Genomic DNA, 27,008 nt, shown 5'->3' with positions numbered 1-27,008 from the left:
GAAAATAAATGATATCCCTTCCTCTGCACTGGGTGTGTACAGAACAGGGCATGTTTAAAGAAGGGCAGCTACAAAACCTGGCAGAAACAGCCGAGCCTTACCAACCACACCTACAGGGCGAGGGTACCTGCCCCTGTGCAAGCCGGCACCCTCACATGCCACTGACGTCCGGGGTGTTTTCGTGGAGAAGGTTCTTCCTGTTCCTCTTGCCCCCGTCCTCCACCAGTGACCCCACGGAGGGTATTACAGTCGTAATCTCATTACAGCCGGGTGATCACGCTATGGCACAAAGCTCGGTCCGGGCCTTCGGTCTGGGAGAGGCCCCCATACCCCACCCCCGCCCACACACACAGGGCATCACAACCAGCTGCAGACTCCTTGTTGGCACCATCCAAATTACTCTGGATGAATGAAGCCCAATCGACAAAAGGTCTCTTTGTTGTGGTCGTGTTTGCCTTTCAAACTCCCCAAGTGTAAGGCTGCCCTGGAACACTGGTGGCTTCTTACGTGGTGCCTGAAATCGCAGCTGAGAAGAACCAGCGCAATTTACTCTGAAAATGGGTGACTCACACGGCAGTTTAATGGTTGGTTCTCCAACCATTATTTGAGTATCTAGAATTAATTAAATATCCAATGTAATAAAAGGGAAACGCTGATGTTTGAGCATTATGGGAAAAAGACTTACTTCTGCAATTTTCCGAGGCAGAGAGGTTTCAAACATCTGAAGCTTTTCCCAGTAGGAAGCCAGCAACTGAAGCACATCACAAGCTACCTGGGCCACGATTTTGTTAGGAAACTAGAAAAGGAAACAAAACCCCAAATGAAATAACCTCACTTCACGTGTGCAGTATTCCTAAAGAAGAACACAACAACGATTTCTTTCCAGCTCCATTTGGGGATACATGTCCCTGTTCTGCATTACATATATGAAAAATGTATCTTATCACCAGACAGTTTGTACGCGGTCACCATCCTGTAACTGCCTTCTGTCTAGACTAGCTGTACTAATTTACATAACATTCTAAAGAAACAAGTAGTTGTCATTTAATCATTTGGAAATTAAAACCATAAATTCAAATGCCTTATTCAGATCACACAAATGATAGTTTTGCCGACTGGAGGAAACTGAAATGTAGTATATTATTGAGTATCCCCTGTGTACTGAACCTTTTACAAGAATTGTACTCATTTTCGCCTTGATAACTCTTCATTAACAGCTCCATAAGGCAGAAGTTATCTTCATTTTACACTTGGAGAAACAAGGATTGATCAAAAGACTTTCTATCTGATGAAACTAAACTTAACCTGCACATATAACATTCTAAGAAATATGAAAAATGTGGAGCTAGGAGAACATAATTCAAAGTTATGGGATATTCAATTATTGAGTCTGTTTTCTGCGTCTGGCGTGGGTTCAGGGTCCTCTAGGTGCCCCTGTTTCTTGGGAGATGGCACAGCAACGGGGCAGTTCTCGCAGGGACTGTGGGCTGGGGGTGTGTGGGAGGGATGAGGACTCCCGGTGCTCCCTCCCTGGCCAGACCCTGGGCCACACTGCCATCCACACCCCATCATCTAGGGCAGAAAGCTTTGTCACCAAATCTGCGTCCCTGTCTAGGGAGACCTCTGGACTTGCGTCTCAGCTATTTCCACCCCAGGAGCTCCAGGTTGCAGGAAGCAGATGCCAACTGACCAGAGGGCCATAAAAACAACAGAGAGAAGTCAACATTTAGCACCTCAGTGACAAATCACAGTATGAGAAGGGAAAGGTGGTCAGTTTTACTTCTACAGAACAGTTACTGACTGCTCCCCTCTTGACAGGCACAAGGAAACCTGGGGTGAGAGCATCTGCCCCAAGGGGCTCTGCACAGCCTCCTCCGGCCACCCAGATCTCCCACCCCCTGACCGTCATGGCCTCTGTCCACTCCTCAAACACTCTGACTTATTTCTGCCCCAGGGCCTTTGCACCTGCTCCTTGCTCTGCTCAGGACACTCATTCCCCAGGTCTGCACTCGGCAGGTGCTGCCCCATTTTTCAGATCACAGCTCAAGATGTCATCTCCCCCATGAGGCCAAGCCTGTCCAAAGGCGTGGAGCCCACCCCCTCCAGCTCTTCTGTTCCATCCTCCTCCCCTGCTATAATTTCTGGACGGCATTAAGGGCTATCAGAGCTGATCCTCTGTGTTTGTTTGCTTGTTCTTTTGTGTGTTTATCTTCTTGCATCTTATTCTCTGTCGTTTTCCTAAGGCCGAGCACAGCCCCAAGGAGGTCTGAGGGGACGTCAGAATGTGGAGGGAGAGGAAGAGTAAGAGTGGGCACCGGGGGCGTTTCTGCTGCGTCCCGCTGGTCGGGTCACGTGGTAGAAACATAAGGTTGGCATGGCTCTTGCATTATGGCCGGAGACAGACAAGGTGACAATGGTGAAACGAGGGACATGGCTGACAAGAGGGCAGAGAGGGATGAGGCGTGAGAGGTGGGGGCAGATGGCAGAGAGAAGCCACTGGGGTCGGGGTGGTGGGGGGACGGGAGGGGGAGAGCTGCGCTGAGCTGGGAAGAACGCGGGGTCGGGCAGGGGCCAGTTTCTTTCCAGGCAGCGGGCCCAGGGCCCAGGGTGCAGGCACCAAGGCAAGAAGAGTCAAGAAGAGTCGCTATGAAGGGCTGCGAGGGCGGTGGTATTCCTGACACGTGGAGGGCTGCGGGATGTGGGGATGAAACATATCACCCACTCGCTCACCAGCACATGCCCACAGGGTACCAACAATGTGCCGGCACTGAATTAGCAGCACAGAGGACAAGACGTACAGGGTGACACAGTCCCTGCTCTGAAGGAGCTGGCAGCTTGGTGCAGCAGGCAGGGGCCCACTCACGGACGTCCCTCTCTGGCAGCAGCATGGAGGGCAGATCCGCAGGTCCAGGCTCGGGCCATGGGGGTCGGGGTGGGGGTGGGGTGGGGAGGAGGCCGAGGGAGCCAGCTGTGGGAGGGGTGGCCCCGGGCAGCAGGCGGGAGTGATCGAAGGCTGTTCAGGACCCGGTGACCAGGACATGATGGTGAGGAAGGGAGAGTCAACCATGGCTCCTAAGATGGGCAAGGGAAGGAGGACAGTGGGGCTGAGGGCAGGAACGCAGGGCCCGAGCCCGAGCCGATGCTGCCACTCGCCCATGAGGACGCCGGAGTCTGTAAGTCTGGCTCTGGCTTAGCAGAGCCCCACCCCGCTGCCCACACGAGGTCCCACCCGCAACAAACGAGTAGCCGAGTGGACTTCCCCAGTGGCTGCACAGCACTTTGTTCCCATCGCTGTCGTGGCCAGAGGCTGGTTTTTATCGACACCCCCTGGCGGGCGCTTCCCTAGCTTTGCTGCCCATGCCCTTCCCATGCCTGAGGGGACACCTACGTCAACCTCACCAAGTGCTCCTGGAGGGCACGGTTCCAGCAGAGCAGAGCCTGGAGATGGAGCCACGCAAAGCCCACAGGCAGAACTCGTGCCCCCTGCTGCCGACAGGGCAGGTAGGGCTGGGCCTCCTCCTCCCCCTCCCTCCTCCCCCTCCTCTTCCCTCCTCCTCCTCCCCTTCTCCCTCCTTCTCCCCCTCCCCTCCCCCTCCCCCTCTTCCCCCTCCTTCTCTTCCCCTTCCCCCTCCTCCTCCTCCTCCTCCTCTCCCCTGCGCTCTCCTCCCCCTGGTAGAGCCCCAAGCCCCCTAAGGCCCTCTTCCCAGAGTGGCTGCTCACTGTCTCCCGTGTTCCTCGAGGCTGCTCTTTCCTCTCTGGCCCTCGGTTCTCTTATACTGATGTGCTCCCCCTTCCAACCAGCACAGTGACACAGGCACTGAAAGGTGGGGGAGCTGCCCCAGGGACCAGGACTTCTGTCCAGGAGTTCTCCTCTGTTATTTACAATGTTTAAAGGGAGGCCAATCTGGCTGATCCTGGCCCTCTGATTTCTCAGCAATTCAAGCTGGAGCAAGTTCCTTGGCCTTCCCCTTAGTCGCCTTCTCTTTTATTTCTAAAATGGGGGAAGCAGCAGCGTCCACAGGGGTGGCGGGATTCCATGGCTCAGTCCGTGCACTGCGCTGGGACGCCCCTGACAGGGCAAGGGCTCGACACAGCAGGTACATTCTCTTCTGCTGCCTTAATGTTTCTCCTCATAATTATAGAAAAATTAAAGAACTTTTTGAAAATTTACAGAAATACTAAGAAAAATCTGGCCCAGCATGAGGTGAGCACGCAGCACATGGCAGCTCCTCTTACTAACAAAGCAAAGGAAGAAAGACATCCTCAAAGTGCCCAAGGCCCCACTAACGTGAAGCACTCAGGCTGTTGCCCAGGAGCTGTCCGGTCTCTCTTGGTCCTGCCGAGGAGGCCAGGGCATGAAACCCCACTTTCTTGTCACTCCAACCCACAGGTGACAGGCATCCTGCTTGCCCCAGGGGCTGCCCAGCGACCAGAGGAACCCACCGGGCCACTGGGCTGGTCCACGAAGCTCAGGCTACGGAAAGCCAGGCTGCAGCCGCCAGGGGTAAGTAGCCATCGGTGGCTTTGCCAGGACCCCACACAGAACGTTCAACGTGGCTCTGAGAGAAAAGATTTCTGAATCAAAACTTCTCTGTAATGTAGGGAGAAACAGAAATGGGGCTAAGTCAAACTAAAACGGGTTGAATACCTGGGAAACAGCTTAATGTCAAATACACATGACGAACTGGCAATACCTTCAAAGTGACGCCTATCACGTTGACGGCCTCTCTCAGCTGAGGATGGTTCGTGCCCTGTGCAAGCTCTTCACAGATCCAGACCCCAAGGGAGCAAATGGCAATGCACCTTTTGAAAAAGAAGGAGACAAGGAGGAAAACTCTCATGAAGAGATGCATTTTCTTGGTATTTTCAAATGACAAAATATTTTAAGCCTTGTTTACGAAGTACAAAAGTTACAGATACATTAACAAAATGTCTTCTTGAGAAAAAAGATAAGGTACCCTCAGTAGACCAGTTTTCAGGACAAACAGAAATATTCATAATGGTTAGTAATTAAATATTTAATGAAATAAATGGTATATTTTCTGTTAATTGTCACAGCACATGTATCACTTATTTTTGCTGAAACTAATTTTTTTATTACAATTTCTTGCTTCAGGATATTTTTGAGGAAGAATCAAAAACATGAATCTTAGAAGATTGTTGGAAATTGAGTTTGTAATTGTTTTCCTTACAATAAAATACACAACACTTACCAAAAACAGAGGACAAATCCTATATTTTATCATGAAGAATACCTGAGTACAACTTTCAAAATAAGTTTCACTGTTACTTCTTTTAAACAATGTGTTAAGACAAAATATTCTTTAAGTTGCATACTCCTTTAAAAATTACCTTTCTCAATTATAAATCAAGATTGGATGGTAATTCTCCTTGGAATTGATACACTCTACTTACTATCTTTTGCAATGATCAAAAAGTCACATTCTCCTGAATGTTTCCTGAATGCATGTATATGAAATTTAAATGCTTGCCCCCCAACCTGCTCACTTTCTGAACAAAAAGGGGCTTCAAACCACTACTTGGAACCAGATGCTTGCTGTAATATGTAATATGCTGTTCTCTGTACCAGGAGGTCACATCCAGGGCCAGTCAAACCGGACACACTGCCCATCCCTCCACACTGAACGTCCCTTTGCCATCAGTATAATTCAGCAATTAAAATCAAGCTATTTTGAGGTTTTAAAACCACCATACTTCACTGGATTCTCACCTCTTTCGATCAGAATGGACTAAGTGCTTCAGAACCAGTTAATTAAAACCCCTTTGGCGACCATGTCACCTTCTACCAAAACTCCCTCGGTAACATCTGTGCTTTTACCTCGGTTACAAGGTGTGTGCCGGGCCTTTCTTGTTTCTCCGGCGCCGGCATTAGACGGAGCTCCACACCTTCCTGACTGTCTAGAATTGTCTACGTGTCTCTCTTCTCTTGCCCAATTCCTAGAAATTGCCCTTTGCATCTTAGTCCATAGTTATTCCCATGAACTCTATATTCTTTCCCAAAGCCTCTTTATCTTCCCTCAGCCGAACTCAGACTGATTGTTTGACTCATGAAAACTATACCACTTGGAATTATGCCCCAAATCATACTGTTACCATTTTAAGAGCTGCTCTTCCTTTGAGTGCATGTGTGTATATATATGTGTGTGTATTCTTTCTTTTTACGACCCATTAACCTATTTGTTAAGTGTAATTTGTTAACAGCAAAGAGCTCTCGTTTCTAGGAACACCTGCATTTCTCTGTAACTATTAGTCTTGCCCTATGGAGAATACTGTGACCTGTAAAATGGTTTTATAACCTAAGCTACTCTCACCTGCCTTGAGTTTTAAGCCACACTTGCTTGTAACAGCTCTTGCTGCTATTTTCTCTCTTTGAAATTCATCATTTAACATCCCCATTTAGCATCTTCCTATTCTTACACTCCCAGTGACTCCTCATGTTCTCTATATCCCCAGGATGTCCTTTGTGATTGTGAATGAGTTTTATCTATCAAGACTCTTTTTTAAGCTAATGGCAGTATTACCTTACTCTCAGTCTGTATTCCAATACACTCTCTTAATACTGTTTGCTACCATGCCATCTCATACCACTCCAATTTATATAACAAAAACTTCTTGTTTTTTCTTAATTTTTCTGAATTACTATCACTCACAATTATAACTATATTCTCTCTCAATTCTCCTCCATTTATTTGAAATCTTGATCATATTTCAGTCTGCTTGCTTATCTACACTCATATGACCTTAATTTCATTGCCTAACTCCTTTTACACACAACTAAGAAAGACCGACCATATTATACATATTTCTATTCCACTTTTAACTCCACAGGAATTTGGCTTTCTACACTAAAGGAAAAGAGGGAAGAAAGGTACTGCCAAGACTTGTTGAAGGTCTGAATGTAGCAGGTGCAGGTAAAGGAGAAATCAAGGATTTTCCCAAGTTTCTGAATTGACAGTCTGGGCAGATGATGGTGACAAGTAATGAGATGATGTCTGAGGACAGTTAGGCTCTGGGGCAGACAGCAGACTCAAGGCTTCAGTTATGGTTGTGTTAAGTTTACATGTGTTAAGACACCCAAGTTGAGATATCAAGTAGGCAGTTTAATATATAAGCCTGAATATTTAAGGGGTTGACAGAAGGGGCCAGGAAAATAAATTCAGTATCATCAGCAAGCAGATGGTGTTAAAGTCTGGTGAAATGAATAAGAGCACCTAGGAATGTCATGGAGAGGGAAGACAACCAGCCCTAAACCCCAAGTCACTCTAACCCCCAGAGGTAGGTAGAGAAGGCAGACAGGAGAGGAACAGCTACAGTGACAGAGGAGCAAAATCAGAAGATTACGTTCTAAGGAACTGGCATCGTTCAGGAGGAGGATAAAGACAGACTAAGAACTAGTAAGGTAAGTATGCATATTAAAATTTCTAAGGCAGCCTCTAAAAGAACTGAAAGTCTATGACTTCTAAAAAAATAGAGGTAATAAAGGGAATGTGAAAAAAACACAATCACTCCAAAAAAAATGAAGGAAGGAAGGAAGAAAAGGTGAGTGAAAAAAAAATGAAGGTAAAAAAACAGGAGAAAATGAAAGAAATATTGAAAAAGACAAATAGCAAAGTATAAAATAAGATGAAAGAATTACACCCAAATATATCAGTAACTACAGTAAATGTAAATGAACTAAAGCTTCAGTTAAAAGCTAAAGATCAGACAGGATAAACACATAAAATCAAGTATGTACAGTTTTTACAAAGACATTTAAAAGAGAAGAATATAGAAAGGTTAAATTTAAAAGAAAATATTATTTAATAATATAGCTGAATCAGTGTCAGACAACTGGTCTTTAAGATTAAAAAATCACCCTTAAAGATAAAGAGGTCACTACATAAATATAAAAGATTTGATTAACTATAGAGATAGGATAATTTTACACTTCTGTGCAGCTAATAACATAGCTTCAAAATACATAAAACAAAAATTGACAGAAATACAAAGAGAAATATATAAATGCACCATAAAATTGGGAGATTTTTAACATATCTTTCTCAGTAAATGATCTAGATGATGAAAAAAATAGAAAGAATATGTAATATTTGAAACACATGATTAAAAAAATTAATCTAATGGACACATCTAGAACACTACACCCAACAACTGAAGAACAGTATATACATTCTTTCAAGCATATATGGGACATTTGCAAAAACTGACTACATATTGGACCATAAAGCAAATCTCAACAATTCCAAAGACCAACAACATTTTTGATCCACAATGCAATTAACTAAGACATCAGCAGCATAAAGATAAATAGAAATAACCATATTTTTGGAAATTAAGAAATATATTGCTCAATAAATCATGACTCAATGAAGGAATCATAATGGAAATTGGAAAAACTCTGTAATGCAAAAATATTACATATCAAAACTTAAAGAACTCAGACAAAGTAGCACCTAGAAGTAAACATATGGACTTAACTGTTTATATTTGTATAAAAGAAAGGCTGAGAATTAATATACTAAGTATATAACTTCAAAAGTGAGAAAAAGAATTATAGAATGTAAAGAAAGTAGAATGAACATTAAAAAAAGAGCAGAGAGTAGGAGATTAAAAACAAATATAGAATAGAGAGGTTGAACAAAGACAAAAGTCTCTTCTTTGAAAAGACCAATAAAATTGACAGATATTTGGTAAGACTAGTGAGAAAAATCAGAGAACGCACAAAAAGTGTCAGAGATTAAAAAGTGCTTATAGCTATAGAAGTGAAAGAGATAAAAGATAGCAAAGGGATAATGGAAACACCGTGGATGCCACAATATTTCAAAACTTGGAATGGACAAGTTTTTAGAAAATTTTAGTTTATCTAAACTGTCAAAAAAAACCTTTTTCTTAAAATCATTGAAGAAAATGAGTCCGTGGTGAACCTTCTTATAAAGAAAATACCTTGATAGTTTTACTATCAAGGTCTATTAACTAAATACACAAGACTATCAACTCCAATTTTACAAAAACTCTTGCTGACTAAACAGAATGAAACAGCACTTCGCTCATTTTGTGAGACTATATAACCTTGTAATCAAACCTGAGGACAGGATGGGAAGAGAAAATTAAAGGCCATGAATATAAATGCAACTTTCCTGAACAAAATGTTAGTCAAATCAGATCCAGTGCTGTATAAACCAAGTTGGGTTTATCCCCAAATGCAAGGTTACTTAATATTATCCAATTGATCATGAATTTACAGCTTCTGGTAATGGCAGACTAGAAAATTGTCACTAAACCATCCACTGAAGATAAGTGAAGAAGTTAGACAAAATACAAAAGAAAAAACCCTTGAAAATTATCGGAGAGCTAACAAGACAGTGCAAGTGCCAGCTGCTCTCTTGGAACCGGCCCGGAGGGAGCAGGACATGAGCAAGAGGCGGAGCTGGGCTTCTGGTGACCTTACAAGCTTGGAGGTGGAGGATCAGAAACTGGTGTGCCCTCCACCAGTGCTCCCAGCTCCGGGCTTCAGCTGGGGAGAACAGGTAGGAACTTTTCACTCTGTACATGCCCCAGAAAACCTCCTGTCTTGGCCACAGACTGCCAGCAACCTCAGATGCCTGGTGGAAGCAACCAAAATGTTTCCAGACATTGCTGAATGTTTCCTGGGGTACAAAATCACTGCCGACTGAGAATCACTATCCTATAAGTACATCATTTTTATAAGTTTTGGTTTATCCTTCCATTTTCTTCCTTGTTAAAAATATCAGGGAATACACCTATGTATTCACAATCTTGCTTTTTCTTACACAACAGGTAGCATATGCTACACACAATCATCTACACTTTGTGCTTTTCACTTAATAATGGCACCTTTTAAAAAATTAATAAAGCATTTTCCCCACATAATTCTTACTGTACTTTTTAGTGTAAGAGTAATGTGAAAGAATAAGTATTTTTAACATTAACTGATTACACATGAATGTGTATCTTAAAATTCTAAACTAGTTTACCTTTTATTTAGCATTTACCTTGCACACTCATTTGGTTCCTCTGTGGCATTCTTCAGTAAAATATTTATGAGGTAGTGCTAAAAACACAAAATGAAGTAAAATAAAAACCTTGTTTAGTAGTTGATTTCCCACATGTTCTGTCCTCATTCTAGGCAGTGAGGGGCCACTGAAGGACTGGGGGAAGGACACGAGGGGCTCAGGGGAGCAGCAAGGTGGTCTCAGCCGGGGGCTCCCAGGGCTTTGAGCCTGTCTAGGGAAGAGCGTTTCTGTGTATACAATAAAAACCAAGCAGAGCAAATGATTCTTCGTCATAGGAAAAATCTCGGTTTTCTTTTACTTTAACTGGATTATACATCGTACACTGAATTACACGTTGTACTTGTGTACTACAGATAGATAAATTGATTGATTGATTTGAAAAGCATTTTTTTTTGCCCCAAAGTCAGCTGAGGAGAGACTGTTTAATTTTATTCTCCAAGGATTAATTTAGAACCTCAAATAGTAGTAGTATTTAATCAGGCCAACAATGGGATTGAATGTTTAGCTTATTTCAATTATTTCTTATAAATTCATTTGATGCACTAATGCAGCAGAGTTAAACTAATAAAATTATTACAAAGAATGATTCATTACATACTCATGATCCGTAGGCATTATAAACAGACCTAATAAAAAACACCCAAGGAACCTAACCATTGTTTTCCATCTAGTTCACTTAATCCCCCCAAAACCAGCCTTCTAAAAAAACTGATACATCTAAATGATATAGCAAAGCTTTCAGGGATAAGCAGCTCAATGCATAATAATGGAAGAGAGAACCACACAGCTCGAGTTTGAAGATGCTAACCAGGGCTTCCCTGGTGGCACAGTGGTTAAGAATCCGCCTGCCAATGCACGGGACATGGGTTCAATCCCTGGCCCGGGAAGATCCCACGTGCCGCGAAGCAGCTAAGCCCGTGAGCCACAGCTACTGAAGCCTGCGCGCCTAGAGCCCATGCTCTGCAACAAGAGAAGCCACTGAAATGAGAAGCCCGCGCACCACAACGAAGAGTAGCCCCCGCTCGCCTCAACTAGAGGAAGCCCGTGCACAGCAGCGAAGACCCAACACAGTCAAAAATAAAATATAAATAAATAAATAACTAAATTTATAGAAGATGCTAACCTGAGATTCGGTCATTGCATCACGTACCTTGACATCTTCCGTTCCCCTGGTGACTTCAGTAACTTCGGGCACCGGCTGCCACAGAGGGATCTCGCGGTAGGTGTTGGGAAAGCAGACCAGAGATCCGAGAATGGTGAGGGCTTCCAAATGAGGGGCCTGCACACGGCAAAGGGAAGTGAGACACACATTTTCCTTCTGGTTATAAACGTTAGATAAGCAACAACATGTTTTACTTTTTCATGATTTTGAGGCAGCCCTGCTGGGGCAACGGCATCAGGGGTGAAGTTTACTGTTTACTGTTTTACTTCGTTTTTTAAATACAAAGATTTGAAACTACGAACACCAAAATGTTCAGGTTTTTCAAAGTCGGTCAGTGAGAACACAGCTTCTCGTTACGTGACCTCCACAACACAAGACCCACCAGTTCCCATCCAGGCCTGGTCTCACCCGACCCCGCACGGCAGGGGATGCAGCTGACAGCTCCCATGCACCTGGGAGCCCTTCCATCACTTGGACACCTTTCTTGGTTCCCGAGGGGACCTGACAGTCTCCTTGCTGGAACCCCTCGCTTCCTCAGGATGTAGACTCTAGGGTGCTGAGTGCAGTTCTCGGCCCTCTTCCCTCCGAGATCTACACTCAACTCGTCCGGGATGTCCAGACCCGAGGGTTTAAATGCCTCCTACATGTCGTCGACCCCTCAACACCTCTCGGTAGCCCTGGCTTCCTTCCTGAGTCCAGATCTGTAGATCTGACTACCTGTTTGCCATCTCCACTCGGGGTCCAGAAGGCATCGCCCCTGACAAGCTCCCCCTCGCCGCAGGGTCCTGTGATTCCATGTGACACCACCCAGCCTCCATCACTGCCCTCTTACCTGCTGCCTTTACCTTCCTCTATTTTCCTGTTAAGAAAATCTCTAAACGTAAAAGTAGACAGAATATTATATCCATGCACCCAATGCCTAGACTCAAGATGTTACCACTCTTGCCTCATTTATCTCCTTTTCATTTTTTTCATTTCAATATTTAAAATTTGTTTAAAAGTTTTCCACTTTCAGTTTTAAAGCAAATTCAAGACATCGTGTCATTCCACCTCTGTGTCCTCCAGCATCCCTGTTTTGGGTTTTCCCTTGGTATTCATCACTTCCTGATGACGCGTTATGTATTCATTTGATGTTTGCATTCCCCACAAAGACAGGGGGCAGACAGTCTTCGTCACTTCTCTCCCCCGAGGATGCCCAGTAAACACCACCTGGGGACAAGGTGGTGGCCGCGGTCCTCATTCACGGACGGACAGGGACCACCCTGCAGGTCTCCGCGTCAGCTTCGCTTCTTCCATGAAGACTTTTCTAACAGATGCCTTCCCTTCCAGCTCTCATCATGCAGAATTAACTGGTCCCACACTGGCACCTCTCTGGGTTCTGGAGGTGCTTCTATTGTGGCTGCTAGAAACTTATGTGCAAATATTAACGCTTAGTTTACCTGTCTGACTCCTGGAGGATGGGGGCCCTGTCACACTTACGCAGGCCAGGTCCTGGCATATAGTAGGTCCGCAGTCAGTGTTTCTCCCACAGACTTGTTTTTTCGGCCTTCACTAACGGTTGTCTTGACCCACCAGATAGTCTTGGTTTGAACCTCGCTGAGGCTGATTTTTTTCCCCTAAGTCGTGTGTGACTCTGTAACCACTGGATACAAAACAATAGCTCCTACATAAAATAAAGAGCTGTTACGCAGCTTTATTCAAAGAACGGAGTAAATCTAGATAATTTTTTTGCCTGGGTACTGGGCCTGTGGTGAGCCCCAATTTACACACAGAAGAGTGAGGCCTGTGAGTCTGTTGCCCCAGGATGGATGACTAGTACCCGCAATGCTGGGAAGGACCCCGAGCCTGGCTGGGCAGGGCTGCAGGATGGAGAACGGGAAGAGAATTACATGTAATATCCCACGCTGTGTGCACATCAGGATGCATCCACTCTGCCACTGGTGGACTTTCGGATCGGCTCTAGTTTGGAGCTGTGATAACAATGTTTGCTGAGCACGATCTTCCCCCACCTCCTGGGCACTTGTGCACGCGTTTTTCTTTCCCTCGTGGCCTCAGCAGGCAGATCTACGTAGCAGGAGTCCTCCAGGCTTGTTATTAACTTGTGTTAACGGAAAATTTTGACTGAGCAGGTGTGTCCCTATCCGAACACCTCTCATTAGTTAGTTCTCTTACAATTTTAAACCTCAAGTTTAAACTGAGAGAGTGATTCAAAGTAATTCAGAGTTATTGTTCCTTTATGTAATATAAATCTTACACTCACATTCTCATATTTTCTCTCTCTCTCTTTCTCTTTAAACAAATGTTTTGGAAGGCCACTTTAATAGCTCATCTAGCCGAAAGATAAATTTTCACAGAGAATGACCACCGTGCATGATATTATCACTAGAAAGGCCGCCAGCATTTTCACAGGAAACTCTCAGAGCAAGTAAGGAAAATTTCAATAAAGTATTTTCCTTCCTATATCCTGTTTTTTCAATGTTTTTTCCAAAGTTTTTCAATTTTTTTCCCAAAGTTTTTTCAATGTTGATTTGAATGGTTAAAAGTAAATTAGAAGGTTCCTTGAGAATGATTATCCTACGGTTTTTCAGAAATAAGTATGAAAAGTTGTCATAGTCTTTACAAAAAAAAAAACAGTTGAACAAATTCAACATTTTCCTTCTTCCTTCCTTCTTTTCACTCATCCATCCCTTTTGCTCCTGTCTCTCTTCCCTCCCCTCTGCTTTTTAATTTACCCCTAGAAGAAAAAGCGCATGAAAGTGCCAGCATGAAATACCAGCTATACAAAGTATTAAAAAACAATTTAATTCAAAACCCAGGGTTGGAGTTTGAATTTGCCCTGCAGTGAAGAAATAAGTAGAATAAAAAAGTAACAACGTGTTAAACAAAATTTAGGTAGCTAGATACTCACACTGATTTCAATACAAGTGCCTGGCAAACAGTAAAGCTAGTTTTATTTACACCATTTAAAGAAGGGAAAACTGGCTCTGAACAGGTAATAGCTGTACAGAGCACAACTGTGAGAGGCCTTTAAATTGAAATGGGTGAGAGTGTCCTCTCAAAGGCGTTAATACATCGCCCTAATAGTGGAGGTAAAGGTGGAGATTACAAATCAATTCTTTTCGTAGCCCTTAGCGCTCACTTAGTCCACTTGCTTCTAATTTCTTAGTACAAGAACTCTGCCAGAGTTTTATGGCATATGAATCCAAAGATATATATTAATTTTCTGGTTAAAAATTTTGGTGTTCTAACATTTTAAGAAAATATTTTCTATTCGACTTATAATAACTAAGACTTAATAATAGAAAAAAAAACCTTATTGATGATGTACACTTAAAATTCTCTCTTGACCACAGACATTAGTGTCTGCGCCACCATTTACTGAAAAATGCTAATAAGATTCTAGGAGACCAGTCCTGCCGCTGACTGTGTAAATGTGCTGCAATATTAGTGAGGACATGATTTCTCACACTCTGGCCTTTTGATGAAACGCCTTTCCACTACCAGTGTGTCATCTTATCCTACAATTTCACACATCAGCTGCCAGGGCATCTACCCGAGAGCCCGGTTTCACGTTGCACTAATGAGTCAACACCTGTTAGGAGTGGAGAAATCTGAACCTTGTTAGCCGCTGTGAAGCCTCCTGGGAGCCGGGATGCTGAGCATCGTCCCACTCACCGCCAGCGTGTCTGCACTGAGGACCCTGGCAGCGGCCGTGATGAAGTCCCCCACCAGCATGGAGAAGCCGGGCAAACCCAGGGAGAAGAAGCGGGGTGGGCAGTGCCTTACAATGGTATTTAAGATATCCTAGAAGGGGAGAAAAGAAAACACAACTGTAAGTTTCCAGACCAAAATTCCAAAGTCATCAGTTCGTCCGTACATATGACTACTGTGAGATTATCTAAAAGAACACAGACCACAGAACTTTTTCAGTGAAAAGGGTTCCAGGAGATGAGCTAGTCCAGGGGCTATTGTCCTCATTTTACACGTGAGAGGATGGAGACCCTCAACTGTAGGGTGACTTGTCCAAGACCTGAACTGTGGCATTGGGACTAGACACTCTTCCATCTTCCACATAGAGGTGGGCTCCTCGGACAAGCTACAGGAGTGTTGAGGTAGATAAATAAATGAAACCTGCAAGCAGCTATCACTTCCCATCTTCTTCAATTCTCAAAAGTCAAAGCACACTGTTCTATTACAAACTCCTGAAGTAGGCAGAGATGGAAACTTGCATTCTTTGGGCGACTCCCGTGTGAAACGATGGGAGTGTGGGTCCCGCTGGGATGGGTCACGCGCCAAGGTCAGGCGGTCGTTGGGGCTCCGGGTAGAAGTGGGTGGCAAGGCACGTGTGCCCAGTGCTGCGTGTGGACCATCTCCCCCCCAGACACCTGGTGTCCCTGGGTCTGGAAGGGCCTCTCACTGGTGGGTGGCCGGCTGGCCCCTGCCCGCCAGCTCTGTTCTGAGGCGTTGCCTCATTCCAGCCCGTGGCAGACCAGGGCTCTTCTCCTGGACGGCGTTCGTGCCATCCACGGCCAGGCCGCGTCTCTGAAGCCATCTGTGCGAGTGTGTGCAAAGGGGATTAGTAAGAAAACCACAAACTGCTTTTATGCAGTTCTAGGCCAAGTGCATTCATCCAATGTACTGAAGTGCTGTAGTTATGTGACTTGTAGTTATATAACCTAGAGTTAGTCGCAAAATACAAGAAGCAAAATACCAAAAAAAAAAAAAACCCCAAAAAAAGCCCCCAAAAACCTCTGGTTTGTTTTCTCAAATTTCAGTGTAGCTATTTGAAAATCCTTTAAAATAATCCTGATTTAACTTGATTAAATTAGAGCAAGGGATAGCAATGTGCTCGATTCTAACACATTAAGTCCTTTTTCATAAAAGTAACCTCATTGAACAACTTGTAATCTTAAAAGAGAACTTTTAGGTGTTCACGAAACATTTTTTTCTAAGACTTCTTCCTCACATAGCAGGCTCATTTAGTGTCTACAGATCATGCTGTTTGTGTCCTTAAAATGACGGCGCAGTGCTTTACTCTATTAGAACTCTTATATGGTAAATTATTTAGCAAGTACTAACTTAAGGTTTTAGCATTTCAGCAGACTTTTTCCTATACCAAAAATAAACAGAGAGACAAACAGATAAATAGATAAAAGGGAGGAAGGAAGGAGGAAAGGAAAGAAAAACCCGAACCACGCTTCCCCCGGGTTAATGTTTAAACCTGCTGTAATCACGTCCTTTGATCCATTTCAGTGTCCACATCAGCCAAGGCAAACATTCTAGGGGCTGAGCAGATGCACAGTGCAGTTTAGAAAGTGTGTGGTCAACTCCCGCTCCGAGCGCAGAACAAAAGATCCACCTTTTTCATAATGAAGCCTCTGATTAATGCCCTGGGCTCCTCACCACACACCTGTAATTACTCACAGAGGTACGCTCTGTGCTGGGCCTCGTCTCGGGGTATCAGGCATCAAGGTCTCGGGCAGCAGATGGAAGCACGCTTCTGTTGACATCTGCTGCCGCGAAAGGATTCGTGCAAACCTGGCTCGCAAGGTAGCAGAATGCCGTGCGTGGGAAGATTAATAATGCAAACAACCATGATGTTAACTTTGTTAGGTTTGTGTTAATTCCATCTGTTGAGAGGAGGAACTGAGCCTTGAACCCTGTGGGTTTTTAACATCTTTAGCACATACTTAAATCACAGATTTTTCACCACTGGAATTGAGAGGTTTAATTTTAAAAAAGGGTTTTCTGGGATACGTTTACGGGAATTATGAACTAAATCCTTTAACAAGCTAAAGCCAGAATTTATACATGAAATCCATTTTTGCTTCACAAGATTCAGATGCGTCAAGGCAATGAGCTGGAAATGGGGCATTCCCAGAAATGACTAAGTTGCCACTGATGCTGAAGGCAGCAGAAATGTGTGCAGCAAGAGAAAGTCACAGGCTCCCCACCCCCTGGACCTCGGCCAGTCTCTTCAACGGAACCTGTTTCTACGGGCGAGAAGGTTGGAAAGAGAAGGCAAAATAACAGATGGCTGGCCTAGCCTGCCCGCCACCCACGGAAGGCGGCCCCCAGGAGAAGCGAGGCCGCCAGTTACAGCAGCTCTGGGCTGGGGTTAACATGGGGGTTAAAGAGGGGGCTGTATGGCCAGTCGGCCAAGTTAGGGCCATATGCTTGCTTATTTTGCTTATCCACACTGAAATGGAACAACCCAAAGATTACAATCTTTGTGACAACATTTTGAAATTAGGAATAACTGTGGTGCTCGAAGGAGAGCAGCTGCATCTTCCCAGCAGAGGGACGTCCACAAAGTGCTCCCGGCACTTCTGGTAGGAGCCTTCCTCTCCACACACTGAGACCAAGTCGATAGCCGGAATCCTTGCGAAAATGAAAATCTTGAGACTGAAGCTTTCTCCTGGGTCCTGGGGTTTCAGGGAGACCAGACAGGATGGTGCTTCCCAAACACAAATTATTCACGTACAACCCTCATGCTTTTTGTCCTACTCAAGTCCAAAGTGAACATGATTTGTCTGTTTTTCAAAGTAACTCACTTTTTTTTCATGTAAATAAGAGTATTCTGGAAAACTCGTATCCTGTCATAAGTAGAAAATAACCCTTAAATCAGTACAATTATGGTAAACCAAGGCTACTGAGTTTTTGCTAAACATCCCCGTCAGATGGAGGCTCTCCTTGTTAACAGCATGGTTTGCATCCTGGGTGGAGAGAGAAGTTCTGTGCCCGCTCCAGCCACCTGCCCGGGAGTCACAGGGCTGGCAGAGCCAGGGCCATGGCTCCCCGGGTTCGACTCAGGGCTATTCAGTGCCCCCTCCTTTGTGATCATGGTGGGAAATGCCTCTGTACTCAAGTCAGACTCCGGCAGAGTGAAAAGAGCCCCAGGCCTGGCGTCAAGGCCTCGTGTATGTGACCGTGGACAGGTCACATCGAGCTTAGAGCTTCTCGTTTCTCTTCCACAGAAGGGACTGATTCCCCCTGGACTTGTGGGTAACGGGAGAGATGTGAACACATGCCTTGTAAACTGAAGAGGGTCACACAGAAGTAAACAGAGTAAAAATAAAAGGGAAGGACTATGAAGGATTTTTACTTTCTAGAATTTACTTTGTAGAATTCCGTGAACTACTATTTTGCTGATACTCAGAAAGAGCTTTTTAAAACATTTCAAAGGTGATCCCCAAAGCCTCTTAGATTACATTCTCCCAGAAGTTAAAAAACCCTAAAAACTAATCCTCTCCAATAACATCCTTAGCAAAGTGTTACAGCAATTAGCCATAGTGTATATAATTTATAGGGCAAATAATGAAATAAAAACCGGAAAATGTTCTGTTTTAGATATTCAAGAGTCCATTCTTCTAAGGAGTTCTAGAATGTACCCAATCAAGTGAGCCTGGTAGCAAAAATTAGTTTCTTTTCCACGTTCTAAACAGACTGAAAATAATAAGCAGAACTATAAGCTCAATGAAAAGATGGACTCTAAAATAGGAATTAAGCTTATTCTTGAAAATTGACCAGCATGAAACTCTTTTGCATGCTTTTTGTTCAGAGAAAATAAAATTCAATCCGCAAAATGCTGTAATATGAGGAACGGACCACCAAACTAGTATTTTCCTCTCATTTTTGGTTACAAGTCCACACGCATGCTACACATTGAGTGTGAAAACTGGATTGTAAGATGATAGCTGTGAATTTGCAGCTTATCCAAAGATTCAGGTTTATGAGAAAGTAACTGGTGAGAACATCTGTCTCTTATCACTGATCTTACAAAAAAATCAGGTAATTCAAATAGAGGCATGTTGTTTCCTCCCCTCCAAAGCACAGTTCTATAAACACAAACCACATTCAGCCTAGTAAATGAATCGCTTTAATTGGATGCTATGTACACAGTAACTGGAAAAACCATAAGTGATAAGAAAAACATATGGCGATGGCAGCAGAAATTGGTTTATTCATTTTGCATAGTGTTGTTTCTTTAGTTCTCTTATAATTGACCTTTAGAACGATAAATGTGTAAAATAATTTTCTTTATTATGGCTCCAAACCTTCCAACAATTACACAAAATGAAAATTTAAAAGGAAGGATTCATTCTGGAAGCATTTCCATTGTTTACATAATTGCACAGCTATAATTCACTGCTCATGTTGTTATGGAAAATAAAAAAGGGCCATTACGGGCCATTTCAATCCAAAATATTGCACAGTGGTGTCAAAAATGGGGGAAAATGTTCACTTTAAAGCAGTTTAAAATGGATTAACCCTGTAAACAGAAACATTTCAATATAGTATTCTACGAAATACAAATGTTCAAGAAGTAGCCATCCTTCAGACGGAATTAGAAATGTTGCGACTGTACTTTCACACCAATTACATATATATTATTCACTTAATATTTGCTCACGGCCCAGCAGATGATGGTGGTAACACAATAGCTGGCCATCTGTCTCCCTGCTTCCTCAGAGGACTTGCGCCCGCTCCTCGGAGCAAACAGATCCGGTTATTCCACCGAAAGTCACTCAGACCTTCCAGGAGGCCAAACGGAATTGTTCAGAAATAGAACCCCTGTGTGCAAAGTCACTGGGCTCCTCCTTTCACTTTGAAGAAAATGAAAATGTTAAACAATTAATGATTTTATTGCTATTTTTCAGAAGATACTTTTTATCTAGAATATTCTACAGGAAGTTCTTTTGTTTGGGAAGATGGGGACTGTTCGGATCTGGTTATCCCATTAATCTAGTTAACAGAAAGATCCCGTTCATTCCACACCCAAGTGGAACTACTAATTAGCAGGAGATGTGAAGGCAGAGGGATACTTTTAACACTACCCCTGGATATAATCTAAGCTTTCTTTAACAATTAAATAGGCAGACGTGATCCTGCAGGACCTCGAAGAGAAATTTGTAAGTATCAGTTATCGCCTTATTGGCGAGGCTCAGATACGCTGAGTGACAAAAAAGTCTTAGTTACAGGAAGGGCAGATCTGCAGAGCCCTCCAAGTCCAAGGCCTGGTGTTCTCTCTTCTGCTGCTGGGTGTCTGCTCCTTCAACAGCGGCACAGACCTCCTCTACACAGCATGAGCTGCGACCTGGCCTGTCCAGGCTCTACATTGGTTCAGGGAGGGGTTTTTGTCGATAAAAAGAAAGGCTTTATGATTATGGCCTTTAAGAAAAGCACAACAGATCATGTCACGGGCACTGCCCTTCCAGAAAAGTCACTGGAAATAAAAACATAGCAGGACAAAGCTTAAAAATTACTTTCCAGATCTGGGCCAAGGCATACGTGGTACCTGCGATACGTTCTCTGTTCAAAAGGCCAAGTGTGGTGTAATCCGTTTGGAGAAAAGGCAGAGATTTTTATATGTGCTGGACAAATGTTACTTCTCTGGGTGTAACTATGTTACCAAGGCCGCGAGAAATATGACAGGACAGAGTAATTGGGTTCTGCAGCTGGAGAAACAAAATCGCCTTGCACTTCTCACCATGAGGAATGCTCCGGAGAAGACATGGCAGCATGCAAAGGAGGGAGTGACAAACACAAAAACTTCTGACGGTCGCAGGAGCTGCTGCTTTGACCTTGTGCATGGGATCAGTGACAGAACAAGAGGGCAGATGGCAGAGAAAATCACTGCAACCCTCAAGCCCTAAAGGAGAGCCTCAAATATTTTTTTATGATTGTTTTACAATTAATCCCTCATCTGTAAAGAAAAACTCAGCTCGCCTTTAAACTGATGAAGACTGGCTGACTGCGTCAGGAAAAGGGGGAGACTGATTGGTTAACTGATGTTAAGAAACACTATATGAATTTTATCTGATACTGGAGTTGATATGTTACTGGGTTGTCTTAACTGCTTCTTTTTCTTTTTGTTATTTGTAAAAGCTTTAGATGTAATTTACCTATAATAAAATTCACGCTTTAAAGTGTATAGCTCGGTAGTTTTTAATATATTCATAGAATTGTGCGCTGTCACCACGATCTAGGGGAGACAGGCAGGGAGGTGGCAAACCCATCAGGAAATCCTGGCACATTTATGATTCCATAAGACGAGGGACACTGTCGGAGGGTCATAGAGAGAAGTGACTTGCCAGCTGCCACCCGCCCCCCGCGGCCCCAGGCCCTGGAGATGCCTCGACCTGCCTCTGTAAGGACTGTCTTAGCCGTGACCCTGATAAGCTTCAAATCTGAAACATGACAGTTTGCACAACAGGCCGGCCTAATGAGGCTGGTGCAGATGCTCCAGAGCAGTGATTAACCCCTCGCGACGAGACTTTAGCAAGTGAGAGCTTCAAGAAGCTGCTACTGGTAAGTGGCGGGGGCTTGGCGGGGGGGAGGGTGGCCCGGAGGCCGCGTTAGACTCGTGTGCGCACAGACCGCGTGCTCAGCCCGCCGGACACGGACGCCATGCTCTGGAAGAGGATCCACCGCCCCTGACAGCCAAGTCTGCGTAGAAAGGCATCTGTGCATCCCAAGAATTTACCAGGGGACAGGGATGGGGTGGAGGAGGGGGTTGGAGGATACTAAACTCTGCTTTCTCTGTGGCAACCGGCTGCTCGTTTCAGAAGAGGCCAAACTGAATCAGGTCTCTCCAATGTCTCCTCCGCCCCATCCTCTACAGCTTTGACCATGTTCTGCAGCAGAAGCAGAAGCAGGGAGTCACGGCATCATCCATAACAAGATGGTTAGCAACGTACGGACGGCGCCTAATCACGCGAGTACCTACAGGATCCTTAAGGTAGTAATTACCCCACTGAATGAACCATGCACACATCTAATTCATGTAGGTACCAAAGAGTCAGGCAGCCATACTGTTCCCAGGTTCACTGTTCATCCTGTCTCAGGACTACATCAGCTAGAAATATATTCTTCTTAGGATACTGAAAAGAATTCTTGGAGGAAACCATAGGCTTAACACACTCAGGCGCCGCCCAAGGCCATGGCAAAGGCGCAGGGCGGGTATAATCGACATCCCCCCTGATGCCAAGCAGAATAGTTCCTCACCCTCACGCTGGGACCCGCTAGAACCCAACCCACACTCCTGTTATCTTAGGACAAAGTACAGAAATCCAGGAGGGAAAACACATCTCTAATGAATCTGGGTGACAGTGTGTTTACCTTGTTCCTTTGGGACCATAAAAACTTAGAGAAGATCTAAAAGGTCATCATTCGATCTTTCCATTTCACAGACATGGAGTAGAAGGTCGATCAAGGCCAGAAAGTGCCCAAGGTTTGGACACAAATCCAGGTGTGCTCCTTGCCTTTATTGGAAGAGAAACTGTGAGCCTGTGGTCGATGAGGCACCAGTGGACACCTGTGAGCAGTGAGCCTCACACGTGGAGCACAGCACCACGTGGAGGGCAATACTCAGCTCTCCAGTGCCAGTTATTCTTTCATCTCATTCACTTTGCCTACGAATCGCTGAAAAACGCACATATATTTTTAAAGCTATACTTTCAAGTGAAATCAACAAATGGCTGCCGTGGCTTAAAAATGTGCTTCTGGAATGTATACAGTAGACACGCAGCCCTGACTGGCACAGAAGTGCAATCACAGGATGGAACCAGGTCAGGGAGTGCGACCTTCTGAATAGGAAGGAGACTTTGCCAAGCATTCTTCCTAGGAAACTGCTAGAAACGAACTCTGTGCGTGTGTGTGCGTGTGTGCGCGTGTGCGTGCACGTGCGTGCGTGCACAGGCACGGGTGTGGGGAGCGGGTGGTTGGAAATATTCTATGGAAAGACACCAAGAAATTGCCTAGGGTTGCAACAAGAAATCGAGATTTGTATTTTTCCCTGAAAATGCAGAGAACCTACAACATGTGTGGTTTCTGTGCTCATTTACCTGTAGCTTCAACTCTGCTTGCAAGACCCAGGACTTCTGACGCTGTTAAAGCCCAGCATCCAGTACATCTACCCCCGCCCCCTCCTCACCTGCTGGAGTCGAGATGCCTGGTTCTCAGGCCCGCCTGGTGCTGCTGAGATCTGCTGGCTGTCTCCCAGCCCACGGCCAGGGACAAGTTAAAGACGAAAAACTATTTCTTTTGGAGCTTCCATGTCTTCTGGTGTGTTCTCACACCAGAAAATAAAAAAACTTTGGAATGTGATGATTACTCATTCTTTTCATTCTATGATAACACAAAATGCATGTTTCTTTAATTTGCTTCCTTAAAAGTAAAATTATTCCACATGCACATAGGAGCACAAATGAGGCTTTCAACATTTTTGTGTTCTGTTAAAAAAAAAAAAAAGAGGACAACCCGGTGGTCATTCAATTCCGGGAGCCTACAGACCATCCCGCCAGCGTTGGACAGAGGACAAAGAGCTGTCCAAATTGGTACCATTTTCGGTTTCCGCTTGGGCAACAGAAGTCCAACTGCTACTCCTTCTGGACAAAGAGCTCCCAAGAATAGCTGAGATTTGAGAGAAAAATCACCAGAGGAGCCAGCTCCGTCAACCCCATTCTGAAGAAACCTCAGGCCAGAACCACTGACAAAGAAGCAGTATCAACGACCCTGAGACCCAGCCCGGCTGCCCACCCTGCGACAGAGACCATTTGGCACAAATCCCAGCAGAGCACAACGGGAGGGAATCAGGCCACCCGGAATAATTAACTGACCTCTAAAGAGTTGACACAGGACTCATCGCTTCAAATTCCAGGAATACCCGATTAACATTTAAAAATAAATGTAAAAAGAGAAAGCATTTTGTAAATTCTAAAGCCTCATACATCACGGCTATCATTAAATTACAGCGGCATTTTAAATCATAATCTCATTAAAATATTCATTTTTGAAGGATCGATTGAAAATTGACTTGAAGTAGACTGGATTAAAAATCTATTCATTAAAAAGAGAGTCTGAAATGAAAGCCAAGTCATTCTGATAATTCCATACAAAAACAGCTAACGGTAAGCTGACAAATTTCTCGAGTGCACACTGGGCTTGAAGGTACATGGCAGCCGCTGTGCGGGGTCTGAGGCAGAGTGAAGCACGGCCCCTGCCTCCCAGCAATGTCCTCTAAGAGGCAGGGGCCAGTGATGCACAGTTGAGAGTGAGGCCAGACCAAGAGCACAGGGATGCTCTGGGGAACAGCCAGTGCTCCAGGGGGACCCAGGAGGAGAAGCAAATCGGTGACACAAAGGTACTGGGTCTTGACAGGCGCACCACACTGCACACACTCAACCCAAGACTCAAGTAAGAGAAGAAAAAAAAAAAAAGGTAGGTATTTTATTTTAATGTCTTATTACTAAAAGGGTCTCTCGCTAATATTTCTCTAGCCCACATATACCTACCAAAGGGTATTTTTCCATGGAAGAACAAAAGAAAACTGTTGTTTATGGTCTCTTTAGAAAACAATGTTCTCTCTGAAATGTGTTCCAGTAAATAGCATTAATAGCTGAACAATCTGCAATTATTACCCTGCCACTTATTGTTATGTGTTAAAAAGAAATCAACAGACAAAAAGAGATTATTCCCCACAAGGAGAGCACTTTCTCACAGAAACAAAACTTGCCATTTAAAATGCTCTTCTTGACGTTATTTCCTCGTATCCAAACCCAACATTGATGGATCATAAATCACAGTCATGATTTAAAATCTCTTACATTCAAAAATCACTCCCTTCCAAATGGGAGTTAAAGCATCCCTCGCCAGAAGTAACCATTTAGTACTTGAAATGGTAGAAACCATCTCTTTCTCAACCTCTGATTTCTTCTCTGCCTAAAGAAAAAATGTGAATTTTCTTAAAAATTTTCGTCAAATTCTAAATGGGAAAAGACGATCTTGTAGGTCAACAAGCAATATTCCAACCACAGGGAACCCCTTCTGCCATCCGGCACCAGGGCCTCACCGTGCTCACCTTTCCAAGGCCCCTGAGAGAGTCGTCAGGACCCCACTTCACAGGACAAGAACCTCAAGCCAGAAAAGCCCGTGTGGTCACCGACGCAAGGAAACAGGGACCTACACGCAAGGTCAGGGCTCAAGCTCCACAGTGGACGTCCCTCTCCCCAGGCTGCCCATGTGGCGGCCAGGCCAGGTGGCCTTGGAAAGTCTCCCCAGAGCGTGAGAGGCTTGCAAACCCCAAATCGGCCACCTGCCCTGACTGAATTGGGGCCCCAGACATTTGGAGAAAGCAATCATCTGTGCCCGTGGGCTGACCCTGCGCCACACAGTCTGTGCTCTGGTCACCTGTTCCCTGTCGGCTCCCGGGTGGCCTGCGTGGGTGAGCAGAGGACCCCACCGAGCCCCCAGCCCCCCGACTCACGCCTGCAGCGCCACCCCTCATTCAGACTGGGCTCTGGGCAAAACACATCGCAGATATTTTTTGTTGACTCTGAATTAATCAGCTCATTCCATGTTGTACTTCTTCAAAGTAAAAAATAAATGGGGGGGACTTCCCTGGTGGCGCAGTGGTTAAGAATCCACCTGCCAAGGCAGGGGACACGGGTTCGAGCCCTGGTCCAGGAAGATCCCACATGCCACGGAGCAGCCAAGCCCGTGCACCACAACTACTGAGCCCGTGTACCGCAACTACTGAAGCCTGCATGCCTAGAGCTCGTGCTCGCAACAAGAGAAGCCACCGCAATGAGAAGCCCGTGCACCACAAGGAAGGCCCAACACAGCCAAAAATAAATTAATTAATGAAAAACTAAATAAATGGGGAACTTTACCAGCTCAACCGTAGGAAACTGCACCCCCCTTTTTTGAGAAACAGTCTCATGTTGGCAATTTCCATACAGTTCAACCTAAAACACTTGCCTCTCTTGCTTTAGTCTCCCTGGTTAAATCTTCGTGTGCTTTCACGTCCTTGGTTACACTGAGAGCTGCCTTTCCTCCTCTGATGCCTGTCGAGCTTTGTGGGTTAATTCACAGGGCCTGGTGGCACCTGTACAGCTTCTCTTCGAGGACAGGGTTTCCCAACCTCAGCACTGCTGACACTTCAGGCTGTGAAGTCTTTGCTGTGGTCCTGGGCACCTTAGGGTGTGTGACATCCCCAGCCTCTACCCACTAGATGCCAGTGCAGCCCCCGCCCACTGTGACAAACAGAATGTCTCCAGACACGCCCAATGTCCCTGGAGTCCCCACGCATCTCAGGAATCACTGTTCTCCCGTCAATGTGGGTGAGCTCCCCACCACGCAAGGTCAATGCCTGCTTTGAAATTGATGGAGCCAAAAGCTCAACCGAAAGGTCCAGCTCAGCTGCCACGGTCACCCCCCCTCCCCAGGATGCATGCGGGCTAAGGAGCTCTCCTGTTAATCCTTCGATGCTCTGTCAGTCGACACATTGATGGAGTGCCCACTCTGTCTGGGAAGAGTCTCCGAAGGAAGATTCTGGTGACTTGGGCTGCAAGAGACCACAGCAGAGTCTCTTCCAGAGAGACCTCAGGGCCAAAGAACGTTTTCTCTGCTGAAAAATGCAGGCCAGCTTATACATTACATGGTAAGTGTATTTAGTAGGAATAAAATCTTTTCATTTTCCACATATGTTGAGTTGCTATTATACTGCATTTTTATTTCATGTATTTCACACAGTACGTGCTTATTAGACTCTGATGGCTAAAAAGAGATAATTCATATCCTTCACTGATGGCATTTACTTGAAAGAAAGTCTTGACATCTTCAGCTCCGAAAGGGAAATCAAACAAAACTCTAGTGTCCGCCTCTCAGGTGGACTTCTCCTCTCTGGACCACCCCCCATGCTATCACCTTACACCTTTTAAAGCTGTGGAACAAGTTCGCTGCACACGTGTTACCCTCATAACCGAAGCCGCCGCCATCTGTTACCTTTCACA

The 27,008-nt window shown here is 44.8% G+C and overlaps 1 protein-coding gene across 2 annotated transcripts in view; it reads right to left on the bottom strand.

The window, feature by feature from the left end:
• The window catches only part of RALGAPA2 (Ral GTPase activating protein catalytic subunit alpha 2), a 285,468-nt gene that overhangs the window by 115,611 nt on the left and 142,849 nt on the right, over nucleotides 1-27,008 (bottom strand). For both annotated transcript variants that reach the window (XM_061209921.1, XM_061209922.1), the window contains exons 24-28: nucleotides 14,890-15,018; nucleotides 11,203-11,331; nucleotides 10,032-10,090; nucleotides 4,695-4,803; nucleotides 686-796 (exon numbers count right to left, since the gene is read on the bottom strand). In XM_061209921.1, coding sequence (XP_061065904.1) covers nucleotides 686-796; nucleotides 4,695-4,803; nucleotides 10,032-10,090; nucleotides 11,203-11,331; nucleotides 14,890-15,018 — 537 coding nt within the window. The remainder of the gene's footprint in view (nucleotides 1-685; nucleotides 797-4,694; nucleotides 4,804-10,031; nucleotides 10,091-11,202; nucleotides 11,332-14,889; nucleotides 15,019-27,008) is intronic.

Source organism: Eubalaena glacialis, chromosome 13 (genome assembly GCF_028564815.1).
Source record: "Eubalaena glacialis isolate mEubGla1 chromosome 13, mEubGla1.1.hap2.+ XY, whole genome shotgun sequence".
Taxonomy (NCBI): Eukaryota; Metazoa; Chordata; class Mammalia; order Artiodactyla; family Balaenidae; genus Eubalaena; species Eubalaena glacialis.
This window is presented reverse-complemented; position numbering and strand designations above follow the sequence as displayed.